This window comes from Triplophysa rosa, linkage group LG1 (assembly GCF_024868665.1).
Source record: "Triplophysa rosa linkage group LG1, Trosa_1v2, whole genome shotgun sequence".
In the NCBI taxonomy this organism is placed as follows: domain Eukaryota; kingdom Metazoa; phylum Chordata; class Actinopteri; order Cypriniformes; family Nemacheilidae; genus Triplophysa; species Triplophysa rosa.
Genome location: NC_079890.1, coordinates 31194564 through 31217627, shown reverse-complemented (window position 1 = coordinate 31217627; position 23064 = coordinate 31194564). Strand labels below are relative to the sequence as shown.

The window sequence follows — 23064 nt, the reverse complement described above, 5'->3', positions numbered from 1 at the left end:
AACCTATGGGTTGTTTCAACCCAAAATGCTGTTTTTTAAAGGGGTCATATGGCGCGAATACGTGTTTTTCTGTGTCTTTGGTGTGTTATAAGTTGCCCATGCATGTATTAGACACGTAAAATTGCAAAAATGTAAGTGTCGGAACAAAAGATGCATTCTATCTAAAAGCGAATGCTCACCCAGACCTGCCTGAAACACCTCGTGTAACCACACCCCCACAAATCTACGTCAGTTCGTGGTATGATTTGACTAAGACCGCCCAAATGTATACGCAAGTAAGGTGGGCGTACCTGTCAGTACAATTGCTTAGAACCTGAAGTTCCAAATATGGTAAGAGGCGTTACATTTCCGTCACACGCTTGCAGTATTCGACCAATCACTACGCACTGGTTAACTGGCCAATCATAGCACGCCTCGCTTTTCAGAGCGATGAGCTTTGTAAAACATCCGCTTGTTTCAGAGAGGCGGGGCAAAGAGGAGATACAAACATGCACGGTATGTGGAAAATACAGTGTTTTTAACCTTAAATCGTGTATACACATTACATTACATCTAACACCAACGATAATATTCGTTTTAACCGTGTCACATGACCCCTTTAAAACCATTGTTGGGTCAAATATAAACCATTTGCTGTGTAATTTAACCCAACAGTTGCGTTTGTCCATTTTTGACCCAATGCTGTGTTTAACTAACCCAACATTTTTACAGTGTAATAAACCAGCATACACTCAAAAACAATTCTGGGTTTTTTGGGGTCAAAAAGGGTCAAACCCAACCATTGGGTTATAAAATAAAATTATGCTTGGTTGGGTCAAATATGGACATTTTCTAGGTTAGTTTAATCCAACATTTGGGTTTTTCCCTTTTTGACCTAACCATGGGTTGAAAATAACCCAGCATTTATATAAGAGTGTATAGCACTTGCATGTTAAAAATACGTTCTCTTAAAACTCACAATGTGCTTTCCTCAAAAGACCCAACCTAAATGACAGTTTTTCATACTGAAGTTGAAATTATTTCTCATGTTTTCAAAACTCCTCCAAAATTATGCCAATGTCTTCAAATAAGCAATAAAGTGGCTCTATATTTAATATAACCAGAAAACAATTTTCTGTAATAAAACAACCCAGGTACTTTCACAATGTCAAAAATGACACCAATCCGTTTGTCCACACAAATCAGCTTTCTCAACTCGGTCAACCTATATTTAATGCCAAAATCTATACTCTTTTAAACATGCCCCAAATTGCTATGTGCCAATAGGCCATATGACAATGAAGGTCTCTTCAGCACAAAGCCCTTGATCTTATACATTCACCTTGTGAGTCTCTCACCCTCTAAGATGGAGGCAAACCATTTTCACATTCTAGGCATTCTGCGAGGGAGACAAAGCCCCTGTCTGGCCAGCTATGGAAGCTATGCATGCATTTGTCCCGGGGATTGAGGGTATCGATCTGTGGAGGGGTTATCTGGAGGCGAGGATATGCTGGTGGTGTAGCAGATGTATAGGAGGGTTCTGAGCAGACAAAGGACAGGCGTGGGGAAGAGAAAGGAAGTTGGGCTTTGATTTATGGGTCTCATGGCTGGTGGGTGTCTCTGGCGTCAATGTCGGTACACAAGGATGAATGCACAAAAGTGCATTCATGAGCAGATATTAGCCTTCTCATTCTATCCGTCTGTCTTTCTCTGTCTCTATAGCGCACATATATATCTCCATTCGAATGGCATGTACTATAAACAAACCTACAATGTCAAATGTTATTTTAGGATTCACTTACATGTACTGTATGTGAACCCATACATTGGTGGTGCATTGGTGTGGTCTAAAATAAGCAACAAGCCTGGTTAGATAACCACAAGCCATGTAACCATATGGATTCCAACATTGTCCCTATAGAGTTGTTCTGTTTGCATGGCTGCTTCTGTAACAATGCATAATGATACATCCATGTCATTGCAGATAGTGATTATATGGCCAGAAGATTGACTGTTTGTGTGTGCATGTGGCCTGCCCGAACACTTAAACATTGCACATGTGCTGTTAGTACACAACCTTAAATCACTGATTTCAACATTTTCAATCATTTTAGTTGGATCCATAAATGTGTGTGCGTGTGCATCAACACTTTTCACTTTCCCTAATTGCCAGTGGCATGCTGGGGCTGTTTAAACAAAACCCCACTACATTAGCTTCATGCCGCTCACTGTAAGACTCACATGAGAGAATATGATCTTTCGCACTGCTCTGTGATCAGCACAAGCCATCCGAAGCCTGGCCTGTACCACAGAGGTAGGCACTGCCAAACCGATCTAGAGTCGAAAGAGGGGAGTTGCTTCCGTCTTGGAGGGATTACAGCTTTACCGGAAGAGGAGAGGAAAGAAAGGTTAAGCCACTGCTGGTTGCCAGTTTCGGCATCTCTCCTCTTGCAGTGTTCACACGTGCCTCATGCAGAGGGTCCGGCCCTTATATTAGAGCATCGTGCCAACAGAACCCAGTGTGGAAACGACAAAGCAATCCTTAAGAACAGTAAGATACTTATTTAAACTAATGTTATGTGACGTATTGTATGCTTGATTTTAAAATAAAATGCTCGGGGAGACATGCTTGCTCATTTTAAGCTTTGCGATTATGATGTTTTACAGATTTTTGTCCAAGCCTGCAAGTGCATTTAAAGAGGCTTTGCTTTTTACCAGCAATTCGTTTGGCGTTTTTGATCTTTTCTTCTCTCGAACGTGATAAATCCTGGTAGCAGCCAGCAACACAGACTGGTCCAAGTTAAGCTATTGACAAATCTTGGTGCTTGATTTGAGCAAAGTGCTGAAGAACAGCGCATAGGAGCAGGCTCGTACATTTGTTTGAACACTTCTGTCACGTTTAATCGTTTTTCTTTTTCTATTTGAACAAAAACCATCTTTGGGAAGGAAATCGGGGAGGTTTAAGCATTTCCCCGAGCGCGCACCAATGCGGTCTAATCAATTACGTTTAATTCAATTCACTTCTAGCACGCTGCGAAAGAGGAGCATTTATTGAAAACGATTCAGAGCCCTCCTCATCCTCTCGTACCTCAGCTCGCCGCTGCGCATTACGAGACAGCTGGCGATGAGGGGACTATCCCTCCACTCTCATATCTGTCATCTCACTTGTGTTTTCCTCAAGCACTGCGGACAGAAAACGCCGTGCGCGCACATTTATAGGACGCGGCAGGAGGGGGATGCTGACCGCCGAGCTTTGGGCAATGACCGTCACTCTTGTGACTGATTTGTAGCCAAATATATTAAATGGGCGTTTGTATCGCCGTCTCCGCTGATTTCCGTGAATACCTGATCGGATACTGTGTAAGGCTACAGGATGAAGAGGATGAACGTAAGCGCTTCAAGTGTGTTGTGTTAGTGTGTAAGCATGCTGAACGTATTCGTTGCATTGAGTTTGTTTGCGAGACTGTGCGTTTCGGCGGAATTGGGTTTACTGTACGATTGACGCGCAACTTTGTGTTTAGATCTGGTATGTGATCAGAAACGCGACTGAGACAAAGCCATCATCAACTCTTTGAAACTGCTTTAGATCCGTTATTTGAGAATACACAGACGTCGTCGATTGCTTGTTCCCTTTGTGCGGGAATGATAGTAAAGGACTGCGGTTCGCGTATGCGTTCTTCTCTGGTCACATCGTTGGCACAGGAAATCGGATTTAAGTGATAAAGTACACACTATATGTTTGAATTTCTTCTAAAATAGGCTATATTCTTACTGCGCGCCGATCTTCCGTTAATAAAATTACCAGCTTTGATTTTTATAGGCAATGGTAATAAGTCAATTTCATCTTTAGATGCAGAGTTGATGAGATACCAACGAAACGCGCGTGTATATACGCAGGCATTCATTCATTCATGAATGATGCTGTATTGTAAGCACGTTGGATTCTTTTCTCTGTTCGCAGGCGCGCTGGAAGTCGCCACCCATGTGGCCGTCTGGAGTGGGCAGCAGGCAGCCCTGTCCCCGTGATTCTGCCCTGCGCAGAGCGGCCATCAGTGGGAACGTCCTTGCGCTCCCTCCGTTCCACGTCCCCACGGGCAGAAGCGTCCGAGTCTTCATCTGTGCCAACCCCGACGGTAAGAGCGCAAAGTACCCCTTTTCGTGCGTAAACTTGACACCTATGCACAATGTTAATCGTGCTCCAATATTCACGTGAATTTATGTATTTGGCAGACGCTTTGGCAGGTGCTTTTATGCAAAACGACTTACAATGCATTACAAGATCTACGTTTTATTAGTATGTGTGGAAAATATCAAACCCAAATGAGCTACAGGAACTTTTCCGTCAACCAGAAGGACACCTGTTAATGCGCAAACGATGTGCAAGACGCGCGTTATCATCAAATGTGCTAATGAACCAGATTTTAATGAATTCAGACGGTTCCATATTATCCCATTTCATAACACACGCTGCCATCCTCAGAGATCCGGCTGTCTCTAATGTTTGCAGCAGTGCTGTCCCGTGTGCTTTGACAAGACCAGCAGTGACAGCGGTTAGTGGAGCCGTCTGTTTTACCGCGGTCCACAGAAGCAAAGACTTGGCAACCGTGACACAAATTTTGTAAAGTTACACAATCTTCATTTTGTTGCGTTATAGGGAATCTCTCACGTTGTTTAATTAGTTCAAGACTGTGGAAAATTCTTCCTTGTTTCCACCATCGATTTCTCGTTTATACACGTAAAGGCTAAAATCCAATCCTGCTTAGAATTGACCTTAAAATAAATGAGTGCAACGGGAACTAGGCGGCACATATACAGTCATACATTTAAATATGGGCTGCAGGGAGACTTTAAAATAGTAGTTCTAATCTTGGAGTAAACAAGCCAAGGGAAAGTACTGTATAAGTGGGTTAGAAGAGTGAGAAAGAGAGAGGAGAAATTAGATTGACGATGTAGATACCTTTGGGTACATTGCATTGGTGATGGGATTTCTGCTTAATGTCTTAATAAAATGAGGATGAACTGAATAGCAATAAAAACATTGATATTCTCTACCGAAGATGTTTCACCTGCGGATGTATTGTGCTTACACACTCCTGATGCACAATCATATTTTCATATAATTCGTTGAAAAAACAGACCATTATTAATTGCCCAAACTAAAACATTTCAAATAAGTGAAAATAATATTTTTGCATTTTTCGCCTTCTATTTTTGCATAAAGAGACAGCTCACTCAGACAGCTCACACCTCACTCACCTTTTTGCATTATCACCTCACACCTTTATTAAACTTATGCAATGCATCCTTGTCTTATACTAGAAGTGACCAGAGGGATTTTCTTCCGGTCAACAACGGTCAGCTCTAGAAACTGCTGGATGGAGATGATTTAGTGAGATGCAGAGGTGACCGGTGTGCGCAGAAGGTGTACTTGGGACTGTGATGTGGCAGACTTATAAATGTACAACCCAGAGGTCATTCCTTTATTTGTCAAGGTGGAGAATTAATGATACAGAACTATACGTATCTTCTGTCCTTCTGTGGCTGAAACAGTTTGCTGTTGGGATTTGGTGCAATGCTCTTCCCCCTTAAGCACTAGAGGGTGCAATTTGTGCATCACAGAATTACAAGGGGAGTTGACCTTAACACACATACACAGTAGTCTCAATAGTTTCACTCTCATAATTTCTCTGACTTGAGAGCAATGATCTCAATTCAAGACAGCACCTGTCAGAATCTTGCTGACGTCTGAGGAAATGTATGCGATAACATTTAAATGCTTGTTTGGTTTTGTTTGTGTCTCTGTAGGCCAACCAAGGGCACCAACAGTTGTGTGTTCGGCTTTTGTACTGCTTTAAAGACCTTGAATTGAATGACCCTACTCTATAATACAGTGTGTGTATTTAGCCGAGCTGATGTATTAATGTGCTTTCACAGTCTTTTAACCTGAAACTAAGTACAAGAGTTAAATCAAGTTTAGAGACCAGGGTCCAAAATTACCACCCACAAATCAGTCATTTATTATTATAAATGTTTCTTTTTTGACAGGAAAAACTTCTCAGCATGTTCAGAGTTGATATTAAGCACAAAAAAACATTGCTTTCTAGGCATTGCATTTAGAAAACACTCAAACGGCTTATCATAATAATAGGTAATTATGTGCTTTCAATATTCAGATAATATTGATGCCTTCGAGCATTTAGTAATTAGTTTACTAATGCCATGTAGCTAATGGATTCCTAACAGGGACATGTTTTAGTCACCAAAGGGATTTAAGCACACATGATCACGGGCCACTTCTCACTGCGTCGTCCTCCATCTTGCAAGAGAGAGAGACCTTTCCTAATCCCTCAGAGTCGTCTGCTTCAGCATCAAACAGCTCTAGCACACTGAGCTCATCTATATGCGGTTTTTGTGCTGCTGGAGACACATGTGAAAGCCCCATGGGAGCGACATCTCCCAGATTATAGACATGATGGGAGGGAGTGTTATGAACGAGACACAGTTATAGCTCCAGCTTGGGATTCAAAACAATGTGGATATTCATAAACTATTTAAGCACATTTAGAACATTAAATGACTGTAAAAAGCTTTTTTTGAAGACGTCACTCATGGCCATGTTGCGTGACATCTATTTTTTATCCAGGCACGCGATACAGGAGGGGATTGTTGAGGAAGTAAGGGTTTTATGAAAGTAAGGTTTTTTTCAGGGATAGAGCAAAGTTGAAAGGAGGCTGAGAGATGTTAGGGGTGAGTCATTTAATGTGGAACATAAAGAGCAATTTTGCTCCTTTATTTTTCATCTTTTTCATTCCTTGTGTCTTGAGATGATGTTTAATTGCAGCTTTTGAAATTTTTATTATAAATATTATAAGTCTCGTTCAAATCTTTTCTTTCCTCACACCATCGCACGACTTCCTTCTTCATCTTTCCTTGTTTCCCTTCCTCCATTCAATCCAATGAGCGCCACTCGGAATGAGCTCACTAGTTTTACCTCTTGTTGTCCCTGTTTTTATTATCGTCAATCATGCCAAACATGGCACATGTTTAGGAAAGCCAGCCAGTACAGTAGCTACAGTAGCAAATGTACAATACATTCTTGCTTTCTCTCAAAATATTTCATACCTTATTTCTTTGACACAGTTTAAATATTGAAAGTTAAGAAAATGCGCCTTTTAAAGCGTGTGGCATGTGAAATGTCTTCTACACTATGTGTATAAGTCTTGTTTACTGACAAAATCACTGACCACGAAAGGATTTGACAAACATCTGAGATCTTTTTTAATGACTTGAGGTTTTGCATGTGTACCTTTTTTGAACGTTTCAGTTTTAGCCTAAACTGAAAAGTAGAATTTTTTAAAGAAACTATGTGGGTCTTTTTAATACAACAGTACATTATACTGTAAGCATATGAGTACATCTGTTCCAAAATGATAACACATATGAAGTTATATTTTTAACTTTGTTTGCAACAAAGAATGCCTTAATTCACTTATGATCTTCCCTTCCACCAAAGTTTGAATCCATCTGGCATTCGCATCCATCATTTAAAATGCATTTAATTTCAACACTTGCAAGATTCAGTGCTGCATTTTGTCCTGTCATTCTATGTAAAGATTCATCAAAAATGTGTGTTCTGTAGAAAAATAAACAATATACAGCTTTTGATTGACACCCGAATGAGTGCAGAATGATTTTTGGGGGAGCTGTTTCTTTAAGTGCTCTGCTTGTCAAGATTTTGTGTTAAGGAAAAAAGAACAAAAAAGGGTGAAAGAGGCGGGAATGAGATGAAAAGAGAATAGAAGGTTATCAATGCCGCAGGTTCAAAGACAAGGGGGTGGGTAAACCTCTAGGCATGTTTCACCACAGACAAAGACTGCAAAAGAACAAAAAAAGAAGACGACAGCGCGAGAGAAGGTATAGGCTGAGACTGGATACTTTATAGGACGGCCCAAATACCATCCTAAAAAAAGAACAAAATGGACAGATATGAAAGATTAAACACACTGGAGGTCCACAAGCTGTTCTACCCGCCAAAAACTCTTGAATGGGTTGACACGGATATCTACAGTAGAAGGTTCAAAGCACATGATTGACCTCATCTTAAGCTCTCAAGTCAGAGTTCCCTGATCTCTGTCGGCTATCGGCGGATGTCTGAAAATGGGAAAACTGATGCTGACTGGCAAAAGAGGAAAAGATGTTGTAAAGGTTGAAACATGCGTAAATAACAGAAAACTGCTTACGATTTTCTACTTAAATCAAAGAATGACAGACCGAGAAAGACAGAGGAGAGGATACAAAGAGATGTTTCACCAAGCGTTGGGATATTATGTGACCTAACAGTTGACTGTCATCATGTATTCTCTAGATCTGTAATCTTTAGAAGACATTAAAGGGTTGTAATTGCAGTGTTAACTGTTCTGGGACTTAAAGCGATAGTTCACCCAAAATGAAAATTCTGTCATCAGTTACTCACCCTCTTGTCATTTCAAACCTGTGTGACTTTCTTTCTGCCTCAGAACACAAAAGAAGATATTTTGAAAAAACGTTGGTAACCGAACAGCCGGCATCCATTCACTTCTATTGTATGAGTACAAAACCAATGCAAGTCAATGGGTGCTGGTTACCAACACTCTTCAAAATATCTTCTTTTGTGTTCTGTGGTAGAGAGAAAGTCATACGGGTTTGAAATGACAAGAGGGTGAGTAAATAATGACAAAATGTTCATTTTTGGGTGAATGTGTCAACTCTCATGTCTCATATTGCTCTGGCTGCCTGTGACAAAGAGTGTCATGTAATATGCAGCAACACACTGACGTTACGTACAATACACATGCATGTACACATAAAACATACACATACATGGTCATCTCTGTTTTCAAATCATGCTGGCAGCTACTCCCAGTGAGAGCAAATGCAGTGTATGAAAGGACAGAGTCTTGAAGAGGATGAAAGGGATTGTGAGCAAAGCATTTGTATATGTTTGTATGGGATTTGCTTTTAAAGGGATAGTTCACCCCAAAATGAAAATTATTTCCTTGTTTACTTGCCTTCATGTCATTCCAAACCTGAGTGACTTTCTTTCTTCTGTGGAACACATTTTGAAGAAAGTTGGTTACCAAGCAACATTGGCCTCCATTGTACGGACACAAAACCACTCAGACATTTCTCAAAATATCTTCTTATGTGTTCCACAGAAGAAAGTAAGTCATAAATGTCTGGCGTGATATGACGATGAGTAAATGATGAAAGAAGTTTCATTTTGGGATGAACTTTCCCTTTAGGCATTTGATTTTGTGCATATGACTTAAAAATCTTCTTTCACACTAACAACCATCACATGGTAAAAAATGGTTTTACCAGGGTACTCCCAAGATATTCTTTAAAGTACCACATAAATATAATGGTATGTGGGTATTTATAAGTGATCATTGTATCATGGTGTATATCAAAGAACTGCGATAGTACCATCTGATACAACCACTATACAATGGTGGCACCGCAGACATTTTTTTTTGATTGACAGTCTGTTACAATGTAAGATACAGACAATTACAAAGAAGGATTAATGTACATTTACAGATAAATGTTTGCTACATTGTCCTCTGATTATTCTTTGTTTTTTGTTACAGACACAGAAGCAGAGAGAAATGCTCTTAAAGAACATGTCTATCCCAAACTACGCGACTTCTGCAGGGAAAACTATGGCATTGAATTCCAGGTAACGGACTATCTGTGGGTACATCTCAGTCTGTAGTAGCCATTAGGTTCATGACAAATTTAAACACATTTCTCCTCTTTTTTGTTTCTCTTTATTTGCTTTCCTCTGTTTCTCCGTGGGTTGAAAATATTGAGTTGCTTTGGGACTATTGTGTGATCTCGGCAATGATATGCCCATGCAAGACGCAAACATGCCTCTTATATTCGCCCTCAGGAACGTGGCCTTAAATTCTCCACTCGCTTCCTCTTCTCTGGAGAGGTATTTACAATGCAAATGGTCTGTTGTTGAGAGAATGGAGCAGTGGGGAGATTTTTATCAGGCAATTTTATAAACAAATGCAGACTCTGGAAGAGGCACCATGGCCAGTGGCACAGACAGCATGCTGAGATTGGACATGGGTATAGGGCTTGACCTGATTCGGAGAGTTTACCCTTAAGGAATAGATCTTTATGTAAGATATTATGCCTCATTAAACAGCAACCTAGTCTGTGATTTTGGGTTTGTTTTTGGTGCTGCCGAAAAAGTGACTTCATGAGAATTACAGTCTCATAATTAGTTCCCCTTCTTAGAATATTTTTATCCATATTAACAAGGCGGAAAAATGTTTTAGACATCAAAGTGCTTCCGCAGCCTAATGTGCAAAGACAACTGGAACTGTCATTATTTTAGTGCTTGATACAAATACCAGTGAAATGTCACTATTCTCAGTATAAATTTTAATACAACAGCACAAATTAAAAGCCCTTAAGTATTGGTCACTTAAGTAACATTTTTTCAAGTTCAAGTATTAATGAAAGCAGCAAAATAACAATGATGCAAATCAGATAAACAGTAATTTTTCAAGTTGACTGGTAAGATTGAATTTGCATGATTAAGGTCCAGTGTTTGAAATTAAGCGACATCTAGTGGTGAGGTTGTGAATTGCAACCAACAGCTCACGCCACCCCTCAATTTCAAAGTACTACGGAGGCTGAGACAGGACTAAGATGTGGTCACGTTTTCACTTCTTTGCTGAAGGACTTAACATATTTACGAAATGCGCTCTGTAGAGCAGTTTGTTCGTTTAGGGCTACTGTAGAAATAACATGGGGAATTCCATGCAAGGGGACCCGCGGTGAATGTGTATGTGTATGGGAATTTTTTGTATGAGTTTAGTTTACCAGACCAGAGCACTGAATTGTTTTCTCTTTTCATGTCAATATTGATGTTTGATGAATAGTAAGTGGCAGGTCTATTAGACTGCATTTACGCTGCCAGACCTAATGCACAGATCGAATATTCTGACACATCCATTTTTTTTCCTCACACCTTTTTATTTTCCCTTAGCTGTCAATGCCTAGTGGCAGATCTAGTGGCAGAATCATGACAGAACCTCTTGTTTCATGTGGAGAGGGGCATTTTGGCACTGATGGCCTTCCATACTCTCCGGTCTCTCATTGTTCCTGCCCTCTTGTTTCCTCGTTAGTGCTCATTATGATGTCATGCCCCACACCTGTCCCCTCTTGATTTTGATCCCTTATAATGCCCTTGTGTTTTCTGTCCTGTGCTGGTTCATTGTCATTCGTTTCATGTGGGTGAGTTCCTGTCTCTGTTAGTCTAGTCTAGTCTAGTCTAGTCTATTCTAGTTATTTGTATTAAATGGTAAATGTTATCTTTAGTCCTGTTAGGTGTAGTTAGTCCTTGTTCCTGTGTCCTGTTATATCCTTGTTCTTGTTTTACCCCCTCGTGGGCTTTTGTTTTGTCTTTGTTTTATTTTATTATTAATGTCTTGTTAACCCCTTACCCGCTGTCTGCACCTGGGTCCTCTGTCATTGCACCTCACCTAATCGTGACACATTAATGTCTCTCGTGTATGCTTTTGGAACTCCCTACACAAAGGGAATGACTGGCCAAATGTTACCTTGACAAGGCCACATGTGCACTCAGAATCCAGCGCTCGTTTGTTGAAAATAAATAACATTATTACTACTTGTTGATTATTGTGTAATTATGTCTTATTTCACCTTGTTTTTTCACTCCACTTGGTATTAATAAAGGAAGTATATGACATAGGAAACCTATAAACAAGTAGCTATTTTTAAACATATTTTCCTATAAACTTAATTATCTTATACTATATTTTAACCATCTTAAATCATATTTATCACTGGCAAAAATTGTGTAAAACAAATACAAACTAAATTATTGTACTTACATTTGTAGGTAACGTCAAAATCCTGCACTGTATTTGCTTCAAAATGCATCGTGAGAACTCGTATTCCAAGATCGTGTGATCAAAAACGGAACTCACTTCCTTGAAGTGACCATGGCATGTACCCTTCGCTAACGGACTTCTGACAGGGCCCTTCAAGGGCGCATAAATGCCGTTTGGAAAATGCCCTAACTGTGCGTATTGTAAGTTGTTTTGACTTAAATCGGCTTTAAGTTACAACTTACAGACTGCTAAATATTTTTGAGTTGCACCATTCAACTTAGTTGAAGCATAACATTGACATTACGTATGAACATTAAGTATTTACGGAAGCCTCCCGTCAGGTGTAACTGTAGGAATAAAACTGCAAACTCAATGTAGTAACTAAATTAACTGTAGTTTCACTCGACATGAATACTTTAAACATATATGAAAATGCTGACATTTACAGTCACACACCTTCAAAAACAGAGAACATTATGTGATGACATTACTTTATTAGCGGCTCTAACAAGAACCAATAGCGTGCCTCCGTGCCTGTGTTGTGCATGTCAAAATAAAATCATCTTTTTTATTTCATTAGCGGTTGGCTGTAAAATGAAATCACCCATAATACATGTCATTTATTATTATTTTTGAATGTTGTATTATTTTTAATCAGCATTTTTCTTTTGTTTGTTTAACTTAAAATGTTTAATAAAATACCTATTATGTTACTCATAATTAGGTAGAATTATATTTAATAAAAACTTATTTTACCGTTATTATGTGAGGTAAAATAAGTTTACACCAAGAATGTTTTTAAATTCACAACACTTCAACACTTTTTCTCACAAATTTAAAGGCTGTTATTGGACTATTGAAGGCAAACGTCATTTTATGCGACTACACATTACTTTACAGAGAGCTTACGAACTACTAACTACGTTCTGCCCTAAGAGCAAATGGTGCAACTGAGTAATGCAGAGTTAGTTACAAACTAGCTGTTCCGAATATTGACTTTACGTTCTCATTTCAGAAGGAATTTACGAATGGCTGATGCAACCCTACCCTGTTCCTTTCACTGTTGATTGTTCCTAAGTGTTTCTGATCAATCAGTCCTGTTAGCCTATAATAGTAGTTTTTCTTGGTCACGTCTTGCCCTTACAGGCTGCACATTTGTTGAGTTTTTGAATCCAGTCTTTGATTTTTGTGCAGCGTGGTCGGGTTCTGGTTTCATTTTAATAAAAGAAACGGCAGCAATAATGTATGGATGCACCGATATGTCAATTTTGGCTGATAATGGTAACCAATAATTCTTGAACATTGGAAGCCGATAACCAATATATTGGCCGATAAACAGTATCTAAATATTAATATAACATTTTCTGAGACTGAAAATTCCACCCCCCCCCGAAAATCATGTACCAAGCCTACTGTACACTAAATAAAGATTCTTTAACTTTTTAAACTTCTCTGGTATAATGTTTATTTAATAAAAAAATGAAAAATGTTCTTCCAGAGCAACCCAGAAAGGTGTTCTCAATAGCCACAAGTCTCAAGACAGAAAGCAGTCAGACAGCAGTCGGCTTCAAACAATATGCTTTTGTTCCTATAATTTACTTCATCAACAATGTTTTGCTATAGCAGTATGTGAATGATCACGACACAATGACAGCACTGTACTGTATTTTAACTGTGAGCAGCGTGCAGCTGAAGTGGTTCAACTAGAGGAAATGATTCATAATTTATCGGCTATAACATATCGGCCTAAATTGTATTATCGGCTGATACCGATAACATTAAAAATGACCATTTAGCGGCCGATACCGATATGGCCGATAATTTATTGTGCATCCCTACAAAAATGTGATCAAATAATTCTTAAATAACTGTTTATATAAATTTGTTTTTCAATAAAGTTATGTTTATTAATAATTTTAATAATTCCTTTGCCTTTGCACTGGTGCATCATTGTAGCTTATGTAGCCTGACTCCTATTGAATGTGAGGTCACAGGTGTGTGTAAACATGGCTCATAAAAATCTTATTAATGTCATCTTGGCTTCACATTCACCATGTTTTTATTTTAAAACAAATGGAATGAGAGAAAGAGAGAGAGAGAGAGGTGTGAGAGAGAGAGAAAGAGAGAGAAAACGGACAATGAGGGGAGTTCTCTCAACCGGCAAATATGATGTGGCAAATCGTGATTCTCTCTGGTCACCGTTATTTGATTCTATTTCCTGTGGTGTCCCTCGGAGGGATGGTGTGTGTGTTGTTGGAGAAAGAGAGAGAGGGTGTGTGTTTGCGTGCTGAAGGAGCCATCTTCGTCCAGCCACAGCTAATACTCGCACACTTAATCCCTGTAACAGTGTGGCCATCAGATCTGAAGTAAACTGTAATAGGCTTCCACAGTGTGGGGGAAGAATTAGGGTGTATGGCTATAATCTGCTTAATGTGACAAGTAGTAATGATAAGAATACATGATAAGATACATGAAACTTTAGTTTCATTGAGTTGTAGTAGATGAGTCTTATATAAATTACAGAGGGAGAGGTTTGTTTTATAGTGTGTTGTAATGTGTTTTTTATTTTGAATCAAAATTTCAGTTGTTTTCATAATTTTTATTTTCTCAATGGGTCTTTTCTTGAAATTAGAATAGCAATCCTTGGAAGTTGAATGACATCAAAGAACGCATTGATCTCAGACTCATGTGATGTCTGAAGATACTGACTGACTGAAAACAACTGCATTGCGCATTTGTTTGGACTTGTAATGACTTATTCTTCATAATAATCTTGAATCAAATCATTTTTGAATTCTCTGTTCGTGAAATCAGTGTGTCCATAAAATTACAATGTTTTTATTTCAGTCTGTCTGAAGGCACTTCCACATCCCTGTCTCGCTGTTACCCAGATGGTCACACTTGTCCTCAAACCCTAACTGACCATTTAAACAACTGTGTAATCTGCAAACTCCCATTTAGCTTCCAGTCAATTTAATCACATCAGCCATCATAATCTCAACTCAACATGGTCATGCACACCATGACGTCCTGCTTTCATACAAACAATACCTTTTAATGATAGTCTTAATAGTTCAATGAGGGAGCAGGAGACGAGCTGTAGGCACTTGCAAATGGCTGGTAATAGCGTTTGGCTGCCATGACGACGGCATCAGAGGTGAGGTTTGATTACAAGGCTGAAGTCGAGGCTGTGGGAAGGGCAGTTGAGCCGCCTGACACATTCAGACCATCAAACCTAGTGATCAGCATGTGTCTAATGCTTTCGAAGTGTTGTTTGGACAATTATTTGGCAAAAAGGCAAATTGCAGCATATCAGGGAATATGGGTTTAATTTTAAAAAGCAAAATAAAAAGGCATTAATACCTCCCAGGAAATAAATCATACATTAAGTGCTGTTTTATTTGTTATTAATATTTGTTGGCCCTCTTTTATGATATTGTACAATATTTGATCGTATAAAGTAAACAAAAAACGATGTTTTATAGTATTTTTTGATAACATTATTTGGCAAAAAGGCAAATGATAACATATTAGGGAATAGGGGTACAATTTATTTGCTATTAATATTTTTTCGTCCTTTTATAATACTGTACAATATTTGCTTGTTTGGTACAAAAATGAACAAAGCAATATGCTTTTAAGATATTTTTGGATTCATTTATTTGGCAATAAGGCGAATAACAGCATATTGGGGAACTGGGGTAAAAAGTAAAAAGGCAAATGCATTGAAAAGTTCACACGAAATAAAGCATTGAGTATTAAATGTTTGTTGATCATGCTGTGTGTTACTTTTATACATGCATTATGGGAGTCAAACGGGGAAAAATGATTCATATATTGTCCGAAATGTATGAAACGTGAGGCTTGGTGGCCAAGTTTCTCATTAAAAAACATGCATACATAGTGGAGTTGGGCAGGTAAAGAGAGGAAATTACTCTGTGAATGTGACGTCAATGCTGTTTTGTAATGTCAGAATAAGATAAATGGCTATTTAAATATCTTTTGTTTTTGTAATTGTGTGATCAAGTAGACTTCGTTTGCTACTTTCTTTTGGAACTCTGTTTAATAGACTGTGACATCCAGAAATTGTGGGTTGACCAACACAGATTTGTGCTATAGTAACTAAGGGGGTTAATTGCATTCTTAGGTTCATAGAGGTCAGGTGATAACGTGGCTTTTGAACCATGCAACCCTTTAGCTGGTGGCTTATTTGTACTCCTCAGTAGACCATGAATCAACCTCTACTGGCACCCTGGGAAGTTATGTGAGTGCTCCATGCTGGCGATAGCACATTGGCTCTGTCAGCATTCATTGGGGCTTCATCGGATGAGACGGCGAGGAAAAAGGATGGAAAACAGCTGTAGGGTAACAGGAACGGGAAGAGATGAAAATATACAGGGACAGAGATCGAGGTACAAATGCTCACTTCTCTTGGGGCTTGTGTGTTGTTGTGCCGGGCCCATTGATCCAGGGCCTTGTATGGAATTAATGTGGCTTCTTCGTTCTGACTTCAAACATATCGATTAGCCATTTGCAGGAAAAAAGGCCATTTTCATTCCAGGCATAGACATGATTGATGTAAGGTTTTATGGTTTTAACATTTGGCTGCTCTCTCTCTCTCTCTCTCTCTCTCTCTCTCTCTCTCTCTCTCTCTCTCTCTCTCTCTCTCTCTCTCTCTCTCTCTCTTTCTCTCTATCTCTCTCTCTCTCCCTCTCTCTCTGCCTGTTTTTCTCTGACTCTCCCTCATCTAAATTGAAAAGGCAGGCAGCTGGTTGCCATAGCAGTAGTCTAATTGCAGAAGCACTCAAGAGCAGTGCATTGTGGGTAGTGTGTGAGATGAGATGAAGGCATGGAGATTGGTGACTGCTCCAAGGGTGTGAGGAACGTGGTTCTCTCTTTAGGGTGGGTGAGCTAACAGCCTTCTAAATCAGGGACCGGGTTGTTGACGTGACATGGCATTATCACTGTCACACATGATAAAATGAACATGATTAGTACTGTCATCATTTAAAATGCAGTAAATGGTTAAGCATATCTTTATCTTACATGGACCTGTCGTTATAACTGCTTTGTTAATAGATTTTTAAAGCCAAATCTCAAAATTGTCCTATGGTGTGATTGTCTCAAGCATGGTTCAGTAAATTATATTAAAACGTAAATTTTTTTCATCCATATATTTGTAAAAGCGTAGGATACATTTTGTCACTGAAAACCATGTCCTCTGGTGTGACACCAGATCCACGAACAACATTAATTTGCCAAAAATGGGGTATTCAAGATCATGTTACTGAAGCCCCTGTGAGGCACATGACGTGTGTACATGGTCTCAAAATTGTTCAAATATTTCACTTTTTTGGAACCACTATAAAAGTGTTAATTTATGTTGTCCTTTGGTGTGACACCCCGAAATTATCCACAAGAGGACAAGGTCAATTTAATAATAATTGTTTAACTCATTTCTTATTCATTTTTGATCATTTGTGGTGTTCTCAAATTTAATTGTTACATTATTTACAATTTTTCTGACGTTTTTGAAGAAAATTTATTGTTGTAAGTGTCATGCAAATGAATAAAATGTGGTACTTCTTTGGTTTTGAGACAGAAAGAATTGAGGGAGAAAAATGAATGGAAGAGAGAGCACACGGATCTATAGAGAGAAAATTAACAATGATTAACATTGAAGGGAGGAGATCCTAAGAGAACGACACAGAAAGAAAATAGAATCAAAATGATTCCTTATAGAGCAGCCTTATACGTTATAAAATTAATTCACATCTTAATGAATATAGTTTGAAAAGCAATTCGCTGTGCTGTGCAGTAGGGAGACACTAGAAAAGTTTCAGTAACATACTGATTGACTGAATGACTGACATAGAAAATGTTTTCGGGGGGAAACTATTTGGAATTTTTCTTCCTTTTTACCTTAGATTGTAATGTTTTGTCTATGAATTTATTAATACATTTTTAAAACATTGTCAAAGTTAAATAAAAAAAGTGTAATACCTCTCACTCTCATTTAATGCAATAACTACCATTTCTGTCCTCAGGTGTGACGCACAAAAAAGAACCCCAAATTTGCAGTGTCCGAATTAACTTCTGCCATGTTATTTGGTTATGGCACGCAAGTCGTTACTGTTTTAATGGCGGTAGGTCTTTCTTGCTGTCCAATGAAATTCCGCGTTACATTTACTTCGTATGACATGTAGAAGGGGTGTATCCTAAAACTGAGTCGAATTTGGCAAATGGTTTTTTAAAAAGCAATTTAAAATGTGCATTTAAATGATTTATGAATTTACTTTTTATTGTTTTATTTTTTTCACGTTTTAAAACATGAATTAATTGAGGGAGTTAAAATGTATCTATTCATTTATACATTTAAAAAAGTTTTTTCTAATTTAATGTTTTATTGTTCAACTAAACTACATTGTAAAACACAAATGAAATCAACAATCAACCAAGTCTATTAATTTCTCAATTTAAAAAGTGATTTATATGTTTACATTTTTTAGTTTTAATTATTAAAATGATCAATTGATTCTTTATTTTATTTCTAATCTGCACTCCTTGTCCTCCATACCATAGGACATTTTCGTAAAAATGCTCAAAAAAACAGTGAAAGAGTTGACTAATTAAGTGACACCTTATATTTTCTGAAACTTCAGACTTCACCCCATACATAAATATGTGTATTTTTTTCTTCAGAAATGGTGTTTTACAAAAAAATATATTTTTACGGCGTATTCGTCAACTACCTGACCGCACTTTTTAGTCCTTCACTTTTATCTTTCGTTTTTAATATATCCCCACTTTTTGTTGCATACATGCTCCTGATATCTTTTACGCAGTGTTCTCATTTTCATTTATTGAGTGTTTTAATAGTAATACCTACTGTAGCATTGCGCACTCATACAGAGTTTCATCTTTCTCTCTTAATTGTCTCTTAATGGGGGTCATCACTTCACACATTTGTCTTCTCTTAAAGTGGAACATTGTTGTAGAGCAGCAGCCAGAAGGACAATAACTCATAACTCATCTCAGGAGAATCTGTAGGCCTTTTTTATTGCGATGAAATTGGCAGCTGCATTGTAAATGATGTGCATCCTTTGCTCAATCTCTTTACCGGCAGTAAAGCCAACGTAATTCTTAGATTTTAATAGTATCTGTAGACTTGTACGGTAGCTGTTTGCAGATTCTATAATTAAATTCAGGCTGTTGTGCTACTTCATAATAAATAGCACCATTTTCCCCGCAACTCTACAAGATGAAACCAAAAATATGAAAGTAGTTTTAGCAGTGGTAGTATTTGCATCTTTGTTTGATTTTAACGCTACATTGTGTGCATTTCAGTAATGCGTGGAATGGCTTTATAATCGGAGTTTTAAAATTTGTAGTTAGTCCACACCGTAACAGTACAAACACTGTATTGAGGTGAGCAAACTGACAGCATGCAACGAAAACATTTTAGATAACAAGTAGCTTCATCATAACATCACCGTTTATTTCAAAGACATGTTTGTTACTTTCAAAGACACGTCTCTGTTTTTTCATTTAAGGCTCTTCTCTACAATGTACCTCTAATACTTTCTGAATGATTTCATTCCCATTCATTCTATCTTCGAGACACTGTTGCAACATTCTCGGATTAATCATGAAAAATGGAGAGAAAAGAATTAAAACCGCAAAGTATTAAAACCTGTCAACAGTGCTTGTGTTATTTTGTCTTTGCTCTTTGTGATTTTTATTTCATTTTGTTAGCTTCGCTGGACCAATTGTTAGCTACTTAATGTCGCTTTAAATATATCCCTGGTTTAGAATTTTTACGATTGTAGCATCGGAGCTGACCAGTTTGACACATTTTCACCCCTTATCGCCAGCCATTCGGGATTTACCCGCAGTTAAATTTGCAAATCCTCAGATGAAGTCTCAGTACATGCTGTGTACTTATGCAAATACAGTCATATTTTCTTTTTATTAGGAAATTAATTTTTATAGCCGGAGCATTCAGTGGCTGTGTAAACCTCATTATCATTTCTTTACTATAGCACTATTAGTGGAAAATGATGCTTTTCTGTCTTTTTCCCCTGTGTTTGGGTGTAATAAATCCCATTTAATGATACTCCCTGTGAGATGTGTGCATATTGTCTTTGAAAAACATGAGTTTGTAGTCTTGTGTGGTTTAAACGTGTGCTGTTTGCGTAAGTTTGAAGGAAAGAAAGGATAACAGTCAACATTTGTCCTTCAATTCAATTCTGCCTGTTCTCATATCTCATCAGTGTGATTAGTTTGTCATTTACAGATATGAGTATCATAAAAGCAGATGACAGCTGTCATAATTCAGGGATTCAGTAGCAGACGTTGTGTTTATTAAATCTGTCTTTTGTTAGCGTTTGGGGAATACAGTAAGCCATTAATTTCCTTCACATACTGGACTGCGCTGGCTCATTCACTTACTATAAATCTGATGGCTTTGTGGCTTTAGTTCCCCAAAGTATCTTTGTTTTGCTGAAGATCACAACTTTTTTATACTCTGTCAGCTCCTCTGTTAAATTTCTTGTGTTTATTTTGGTGAAAAACATTGGATGCATGCTAATTGTCTCCTTTTGTCCCCCTCTCGGTGAAACCTGAGGAGTTTGTCATCCGTGTTGTCACATCCAGATGTTTGGGCTTCTTTATACCTTGTTATCGGGCTTTCCCGAGGGCTTTGCTGTCAGACTGTAATTGCTTGGTTAGTTAATAGTTCAGCTCCATCAACCCTAAAGTGTGTAAGTGTCAACACGTGTGTGTGTGTGTGTGTATAGCTTTGTTTATAGTTGTAAATGCCACATTTCTGAAAATGTCCACATAAACTCATTTGTGACAATATTTGATGTGATCCTCACTCATACCAATCATAATGGCCAATCAGACCTGATTATCATAGTTGAAACCTTTTGGATATAATATCTGACTTTGGAATTAAACAGACTTTTTTAGTTTCTTAAGAATACACCCTTAAATATTAAGTAAGGGATAATGTACAGGCAGATCCAGGCCTTACGCGAGGAAAACCCATTTACTAGGTAAGACCTTACTAGGTAAGTTCAAATACCAGGAACAGGAAATTTTGTTTAATCATTTGTAAATAAAATGTCACATATGTTATTAAAGGATATACTTATATTTAATGTTTATGTAATATTAAACTGTGTCTGTCAAAATAAATTGCAGCATCCGGGTTACCATGTGTTATTAGTTTTGAGCGGTTGTTATCTGGGAATATCAGACCTTGGAATGTAGCGATTAGCCAATCAGAATCAAGTATTCCAGTGCGTTGTGTAATAAGTGTGTTGTGCAAAATAATCTTATGCTGATTCAATTTACATTTTCAGTTCATTTTTTATTACATGTTTTACCCCAAGATAAATGAATAGTATTTCTAGTAGACTCTTATGAGATGAAGATTAAAATCTTTTTAAAAGACTGTTTTAAAAGTAATTCAAAACATTAGTTTTCATGTAAATGTATACATTTTCATGTTTTTACCCGACTTGATGCCTTTTGGCGTTTTGTTCAATCGACATGTGAAAAAACAACCTTGACTTTCCTCTTTCAGATTATAATGAAGCGAGACATTGTTCATAAGAAGCATTTTGCTCTCCTTAGAAGTTTGATTAGCATAGCGATCTTGGGTATAGAGCTCGCCTAATGTTGCTAGTCCCTTGTGCTTTATGCGCTTTTGAACGGAAGCCATTTGTTAAATGAAGTCTGGGAGGAAAGCAGGGCACAATGTAGTTTTGGATTAGCCAGCTGAGCAAGAGGAATGTGTGATGAGATCTTAAAGAGCCACCGCAACACAAATGACAACAGAATTTCATTCGACCTGCCGTGAGAATGCATGAATGTGGAAGACATTCAAAACACATGAAATTAAAATCACTGACCAGAGATGATCAGCATGCAAATCACACATACTATATGCAACATACATTTGAAACCCATTATGTGATTATGAAACCCCAGTCCTTCAATACACTCGCATGCGTGCGTGGAGAGAGGTTTTCCCTGCAGCGTGTTTGCTGTTTGAATTATCTGCACCAGTGACACTGATTCTGACAAATGTGTCCAGGGAAATCCCTGTGTCCTGCCATACTGGTGCTGAGGAAATGGCCTGTCTCTCTTCATTAAGTCCATTACGACACACACCAAGACACAAGCCTCCTCTTTTTTATCCTTGGCTCACTCTCGTTCCTCTATTATTGTCTCACCAATGCAGGAGCAGCTTTATTTGTGTGTGGATATTGTGTGTGTTAGTTTAAATCTATCCATCTATTATTTGTGTGCCATAGACAGTTTTTGTTGCTGTACCGTATGTAGTAAGCTGGAGAGCATAAGGAAGTGAATACGAAAGGCTGTGTGAGGTTATTATGGTGTAAATGATTGGCGTTCTTGAGATATTTTACTTGTTCGGCAAACACACATATACAGACACAATTAAGATTGGAATCTGTTCTCGGCATGCGTGCAGTGTTTAGCTGACTGCAGGAACACACATGGTGAACGTTGCTTTCGCTCCTGACTTCTCCACTCTTGTTCTCTCCCATTTTCTGTCTCTCTTTATCTCTTTCCTCATTCTTCTCCCTGTGGTTCGTTTTAAAGTGGTAATGTGCGCTGAAAGAGTGTGGAAATTCATACTCTCCCAGGATTCACTACTCTCTAGATCTACTAGTTGGAAATAAAAAAGAATTATGCTTTAGTTAAGGGTTTTGATACATCACTCTTATAAAATACAGTTTAAAGGGAAGTTGTGTTTATTCTTTATTGTGTATTTTTTAGGTGGTGGATCTCTACTGGGGCATTGATCCAGAGGAGTGGGACAGTCCAGAACTGCACAGGCTACGGATGAAACTCCTAGAGGAATGTCTGCAGACTTCAGCCGGTCCATGCTTTGTTGTGGGTATATACAACATTTTATCAAACCCTTAACCAGCAAGTCACGGGAATAATAATCAAGGTGTATTTGCATTTGCTCAGGGAAATATCAGTGCTTGCAAATCAATGACGTTTAGAGTAAGTAAACCCAAATGAGGAAAAGAACGACATCGGTAGTGTTATGCAATATAAGACGTATTAATAGATAAAGGATGCTTCTGTATTCAATGTACCAGCTTTTTGGTGAACAGATGAAGGAAGGATC

General features: G+C 38.2%; 1 protein-coding gene across 4 annotated transcripts in view; it reads left to right on the top strand.

The window, feature by feature from the left end:
- The first annotated feature begins 2401 nt into the window (after positions 1-2401).
- Positions 2402-23064, top strand: part of LOC130557592 (NACHT and WD repeat domain-containing protein 2) — a 44201-nt gene continuing 23538 nt past the window's right edge. Inside the window, exons 1-4 of one of the 4 annotated variants that reach the window (XM_057339494.1) lie at positions 2402-2530; positions 3941-4112; positions 9609-9697; positions 22704-22820. In XM_057339494.1, coding sequence (XP_057195477.1) covers positions 3962-4112; positions 9609-9697; positions 22704-22820 — 357 coding nt within the window. In that variant the 5' untranslated portion in view covers positions 2402-2530; positions 3941-3961. Of the gene's footprint in view, positions 2531-3000; positions 3368-3473; positions 3506-3940; positions 4113-9608; positions 9698-22703; positions 22825-23064 lie in introns of those variants that run through there. The other 3 variants (XM_057339485.1, XM_057339505.1, XM_057339514.1) reach the window with 3 other exon arrangements.